The sequence below is a fragment of the Arachis ipaensis genome, chromosome B4, assembly GCF_059453495.1.
Source record: "Arachis ipaensis isolate K30076 ecotype BB chromosome B4, ASM5945349v1, whole genome shotgun sequence".
NCBI lineage: Eukaryota > Viridiplantae > Streptophyta > Magnoliopsida > Fabales > Fabaceae > Arachis > Arachis ipaensis.
The window spans coordinates 70,683,749-70,690,359 of record NC_142439.1 but is presented as its reverse complement, the minus strand read 5'-3'; the positions used below and the strand labels follow the sequence as shown (position 1 = coordinate 70,690,359).

The 6,611-nt window shown below is 34.2% G+C and overlaps 1 protein-coding gene across 1 annotated transcript; it reads left to right on the top strand.

Moving 5' to 3' along the window:
• The first annotated feature begins 555 nt into the window (after window positions 1-555).
• Window positions 556-939, top strand: LOC107636473 (uncharacterized). The gene has a single exon (XM_016339978.1). It carries the CDS (start codon window positions 556-558, stop codon window positions 937-939), a length of 384 nt encoding a protein of 127 aa, XP_016195464.1.
• Window positions 940-6,611: the final 5,672 nt, after the last annotated feature.

Sequence of the window (6,611 nt, the reverse complement as noted above, 5' to 3'; positions counted from 1 at the left end):
TCCAAGAGAAATAAAATTCAATAAAACTTTATTCTGGAGGTGGAATTGTTTGATGTGTGGGAGTTTGACTTCATGGGACCTTTCTCACCCTCATACTCAAACAATTACATCTTATTGGCAGTGGATTATGTTTCTAAGTGGATGGAGGTAGTAGCATTACCAACCAATGATGCTAAAGTTGTACTTAACTTCCTCAAGAAGAATATAATCAATAGGTTCGGTGTTCCTAGAACCTTGATCAATGATGGAAGAAGCCACTTTTGCAATAAGAAGCTAGATACTCTTCTCCTAAAGTATAGAGTTAAGCACAAGGTAGCCACTCCCTATCATCCTCAGACAAGTGGCCAAGTGGAAGCCTCCAATAGGGAGCTTAAGAAAATCTTGGAGAAAACTGTGGGAGCTTTAAGGAAAGATTGGGCCAAGAAGTTAGATGATGCTCTATAGGCCTACAAAATAGCCTTTAAGACACCCATTGGCATGTCACCTTACCAACTTGTTTATGAAAAATCTTGTCACTTGCCAGTAGAATTAGAGCATAAAGCATACTGGACTACCATGTTTCTGAATTTTGATGCTAAAGCCGTGGAAGAGAAGAAGTTGATTCAGCTTAATGAGCTTGATGAGCTTAGAGTTGAATTTTATGAGAATACCAAGCTCTATAGGGAGAAAACAAAGATGTGGCATGATAAGAGGATCTCAGCAAGAACCTTTGAGCCTGGCCAAAGGGTCTTTTTCTTCAATTTAAGACTCAACCTTTTTCCAAGAAAGCTGAAATCTAGATGGTTTGGACCTTTCACTATCATAAAAGTCTCCCCTTATAGTCACATTGAGGTCATGGAAAAGAGTCCAGAGAGAACATTCACTGTCAATGGCCATAAGTTAAAGCATTACCAAGGAGGCGAGATTGATCGTCAAAGAATAGTCCATCACCTCACTTAAAAGGTGCTGCATCGTCAAGTGAATGATGTTAAAGAAGTGCTTGTTAGGAGGAAACTCAACGTTTGGTAACTTATCTTTTCATGCTCCTTTTTGTTTGCTTTGATTAATTTCTATATGTGTTTCATGGATTAAATTTGGTGTTGCCATACCAAGATTAAGCTTTTCATTTTACTAGGTACTTGGCCCAGCTCCATAGTGATTGTGTCATACTAAGTTTGGTGTTGCCAGACTTTACCGAAGTAAGGTACGTCTCCCCTTGCTCACACCTTAGTCATTTAATTCATTTATTTGATTTTTTTTCTTAGGTTTCTTTCCTCATGAACTCACGTGCCACATGCACTCACATGCACATCACCTTGTTTTGATCCCTCATGCATGCACCATAGCTTTTCTTATTGGTTCTTTCCTTTGGGTGCTTATATGTTCATGAAAGTCAATATGGTTGGACGATCGCAAAAAAAGTGCTTTCTGAAGTGAAATTTGACATGGAGTCAAACAACAAATAAGGGTTTTTGCAACGGTCAAAAACTGTTGCCATCAATCAGAAAACCGTTCCTAAAACTTTAGGCAACGCTTTGGCAACGGTTTTTGACCTGTGGTATATGCAGCCGTTACCAATGCTCAAAGGCAACGGTTTTTTATCTAAGGCAACGACAACAAAAAAACCGTTGCCAGAGTTACTAGCATAGGCAACAGTTTTAGCAACAATTTTTAGAGAACGGTTTAGAACCGTTACTGAATAAGCAACGGTTTAAAACCGTTTTCTTTTATGACGCAACGGTTTAAAACCATAACTGGATAGACAACGGTTTTAAGCTATTGTAGTTTTGTTATTCACAAAGACAACGGTTTAAAAGCATTGCCTTTGGTGTTTTTTTTTTTTGCAACGGTTTTAATACCATTGCCATTTTGTAGTTGTCTTTGACAACGGTTTTAACACCAATGTCTTTTGTGACTTTTTACAATGGTTTTTTGTAATTATATAATTCTTTATTTACAGTAGTTTTCTTATGTTGCACTGAAATTAGTTCTAACTATTTTAATTTAGTGTCGATAAATAAGCTTAACTATTTGAATCAAATCACTAGAAATAACTAATTGAACATTTACCATTAAATTTAATTTACAGACAAATTTTTGTGTCACTGAAGTTTGATTAAAGAAAAATATACATAACAAAGAAAAGTAGTACTCATTGCTTTGCATCATTTTACAACTTAAAATGCACCAAACTAAATTCAAATCCAAATTAGAATCAATTAATTCATTGTTTGGACACTCAAAAAACTTTAAAATTTAAAATCTATACACGTTGACACTAGCCAAGCCATTTTCCGACTAAACCTGCTACAGTAAGTAGCATTCTCAATCAACATGTAACTGCAAAAGTAATTAAAAGAACATTGATTAACATCAAATAAAATGGAAACTACAAGAAGCATAGAAGAGAAACATGTAACACAAAGCATACCAAAACTTTGATCTTTAGCAACATTGTTTGCTCTCCCTTTATCCGTTGAGGAACTCCTAAGGACTTGGCTCTCAGAAGAGTCGCAGAATTTGTTTTCAAGTCTGCTGCCACCGAGAATGTCCTCAACAGAGTCATCAAACAAATTTTTTCCCTAAATATTACCATAATTTAAATACTCATTTTGGGAAACACTAAGACATCTATTGAGAGAATCAACTCGGAATTTCCAACCACTTTACATGCTAACAAAATAAACCAACTAGCAATTAGGAAACAACCATTAACATTAACATTATGCTCAATAAAAAACATAACTTAATTTCAAACTAAATTGAATTAAAATAAAACTTCTATGCTTAACTTTTTAAACAGAGAGAACATGTTCAGCTAAATGACTCTTTTAATTTCAAACTAAATTGAATTAAAACAAAAGTTCTATGCTTAACATTTTACACAGAGAGAACATATTCAGCTAAATGACTCTTTTATTTATAATAGAAAATAAGCTTAATCCAAACACACATCGTAACCGAACCTCAGCAGACCAAGTGGGGGGCATCGCAATGGACGCAAGTGGAGAGGAGAGCATGGAATAGCAGCGGATGACAGAGTATGAACCGATGACGATGCAGAACTATTTTCTCCTAACATTGCTCAGAAAAAAATCTCATTAAAGAAAAAAAATCAATCAACAAAGTAACTAATGGCAAAATAAGGTCTACCTATTTGGTTCTTAATTGAAAATGACAGAACCTAACATACCTAACCTAACCCAACCCTCTTTTCATGGATTGAAAGAGACGTTGGAGACTTGGGAGTACATAATGATTTTAATATCACATCCATATGATTAGGTACATAGGAATTCTGCAGCCATTGTAGTTCATACCAAAGGCACAGGAAAACTAAAGCGAACCATCGCACAGACCAAGTTGCAAATTATAATGGTAGGAATGGTATAAAATATCCAAAATAAAATAAAGTGAACCATCAATACTAACTGCATTTTGTTTTTGGGGATAAAATAACTGGACTTTTTTGTTAACATGCTATATTCATGTATCTTATTTTCATATAGCCATCAATATTTGACTAGAGCAGAGAAAGCATTACATCAGCCACAAGAGTAACTTTTGTCATAGGTGAGCATAACTCCAAAGGGTAATCTTTTGATGCACGGGCCTTTGCTTTTTGAACATCAATTAATCTCTGCAAAACCTATCAATACACGTAAATCTATATCAAAATGCCATATATCTACATGAAAGATTTAACATGATAGACTATTAAATTATCAAGTAAATGTTTCTAATTTACAACCTTTACTAACTATGTACTTCGGAGTATCATAACAATACCTGCTCTAATTTGAAGTTTGAAATAGTAGCACATTCAAAAAATTCTCAAAATAATTTCTTTGTAATCAGTTAAGCTAAAATCAAATAAGTAGAAAAGCTAAATGATATCCTTAAAAAGAATCGTGCATTTGGTTCCAAACTGCAGTAAAAAGCTTTTAAGAGTAAACTACAAACCAGCTTAACTTTATCAAGACGAAGCGCAGCCCTTTCATACTCTTTCATCATATCTTTCGTTGACTCTTTAATTACTGTAAAATCATGGAAAATGAGACACTTGAGTTACCTAAACAGAGGTTGAGCCGCAATGAGGAGGCAGAGAACTAGTGATTGGGCACGATTCAGAAGCAGCGACACATCCCTCTCCTCAACGGTGACGCGGGTGATGGCTGCAGCAGGATGCGACAGCAAAGGCAACAGCAGTGAAGCAGAAGCAGAACAAGGGAAAAGCAAGGAGGCCGCGGAGAACAGAGAAGCAGTGACGCCGTGGAGAGGGGAGAAGCAGGGATGCGCGCTCTCATGGTTTGTTTTGAAGGGATCAGAGTCATTGGCTATGTTAGGGTTTATCTTAGTGTGAAATTTTTCAATAAATATATAATTATTCTAAAATTATTTTAATTTATTTTTTTATAATAATATTTGTTATATATTTATAATAAAAATATATAATATTTATTATAAATTTATTTTAATTTTATTTTTTTAAAATAATATTTGTTATATATTTATAACAAAAATATATAATATTTATTATAAATTTATTTTAATTTTATTTTTTTCAAAAATAATATTTATTATATATTTATAACAATAGTTTTTGAGTATTTTATAAATTCAGTATTTATAGAAAAAATAGTTCGATTTTATATGATTATTTAAAATTATTTTTATTAGTATTGGTTAATTTGTATAATTATTTAAATAATATTAGAAAATTATTGTTTCATAAACGATTGTTGTAATGGTTATAAAAGCGTTCTTTAAAATAGTCAAAGAGAACGGTTTTGTTTTGTTACTATAGCGTAATAAAAAATTGAACTTCAACCGCAACACTATAAAAATCGTAGTCTAAGACCATCTAATAGAACGGTTTTAAAGTGTAGCATTTTGGCAACGGTTTTTATGCATTTCTTTTGTACAATTATTTAGACAACAATAAAAATCCGTTGCTTAAATACAAATCATGATAACGGTTATAAAACCATTCTTTAAAATAGTCAAATAGAACGGTTTTAGTTTGTTGCTATAAAATAATGAAAAATTGAATTCAACAGTAACACTATAAAAAACTGTTGTCTAAACATATCTAAGAGAACGGTTTTAAGGCGTTGCAAAATTTGGCGTTGCTAAAGGCCATATTTGTTGTAGTACCAACACCAACACGGGAAAATCATGGAGGAGATAAAGAGAAGAAAGTGGTTTCTTCTATGAAATCTACCCCAACAAGTGGAACTTACTATGGTGCATGAATTTTATGCAAATGCAGTTTGGGAAAGAAAGGAAGAGCCTTTTTACATTAGCTACGTAAGGGGCCAAATCATTGATTTTGGTATAGACAACATCCAGAGAATTTTACTCCTCCCAAGACCCTCATCGTCATCCTAATCAAGTGCCTTTGTAAGCATGCTGAGGTAAGTATGAATGAGGAAGGTATTCTGGTTCCTCAAGGCAATCCCATTATAGTCACAAGCATGGAAAGAGTGGTAAGAAGGGTGATACCTCAACAACATCAGGAAGAACAACCCCCACCTCCAGCTCTTCAAGATCAATATGAGCAACCACTTCGTCAAGGGTTTAATTGGGAACAGCTGACTGCAACCCTCAATCATATTATGTTGGAATAAGAGAACCAATATGTGGAATTCCTCATTTTCAAGCAAGCCATGGACACTAAAACAAATTATCTATGCATAGGGATGCAAGTGTCAAACCCTGCAATGCCTCCATACCCTGTGGTTGGTCAATGGATTCATGACCAACTCCTACAAGGGAACATCAATATCACTCAAGAGACACTTGGGTGGTAGCAAGAGATGTGGAAGCCCAGAGAGTCTCATGATGATGGTGAGGAGGAGGAAGATAATGAGGAAGAGGATCAAGATAGAGGTGATGATGATGAATAAGGTGGCTGAGTTTCTTTCTTTTTTTTTTCTTTCTTTTCTTCTTTTGTTCTTTCTCTATTTCTTACATGTATTATGTTTCTTAAGTTTTTGTTTATTGTTTTTATCTTTTTCATTTCAAGCTTGTCATTGTACTTGTCCTTAAGTGATCAATATTTATAATGAAGAGTTGACTTTGATAAAGGAAAGTGAACTATTCGAAGAAAGTCCTATTATGCATAGTGGTGGTCCATGACTTGTAGTTATATGCTGTGGATAGTGATTTGTGAATGGTCTTAAATGAATGAGGAGAATGGTTCCTCATAAACAAAGGTTAAGAAAAGTATTATGTAATCTCTAAACATTCAAAAGATCCTTGAATTGAACTAAAAAGAAAAAAAGAGAGGAAAAGACACAGCAAGAGAAAGAAATTGAAACATGAAAAGCTCAAAAGAGATTCTGAAATTAATGAAAGCTCTAAGCATCAATGGTTAAGAGCCCAGTTATATGCATGTGGTGTTTTTATTCCAAGGAAAGGCTTGAACAACTAGATCCAAGGGGTGCTTCATCACTTGATAACTTGAGCTAACTAGCTCAGTATTATCGATTGAAAGTTTACAATCAAGAGGCTCCTTGCAACAAAATATTTAGAAGTCCCAAAGAGGCGCTAAGCATCAATGTCGGGGACCAACTCTCTAAATATATGCTTGTGGTACAACCATGTCAAGGAAAGGCTCGGTGATTAAA

Coding starts and splice junctions, on each gene's coding strand:
- LOC107636473 (XM_016339978.1), top strand. CDS start 556: ATGTTTCTGAATTTTGATGCTAAAGCCGTGGAAGAGAAGAAGTTGATT.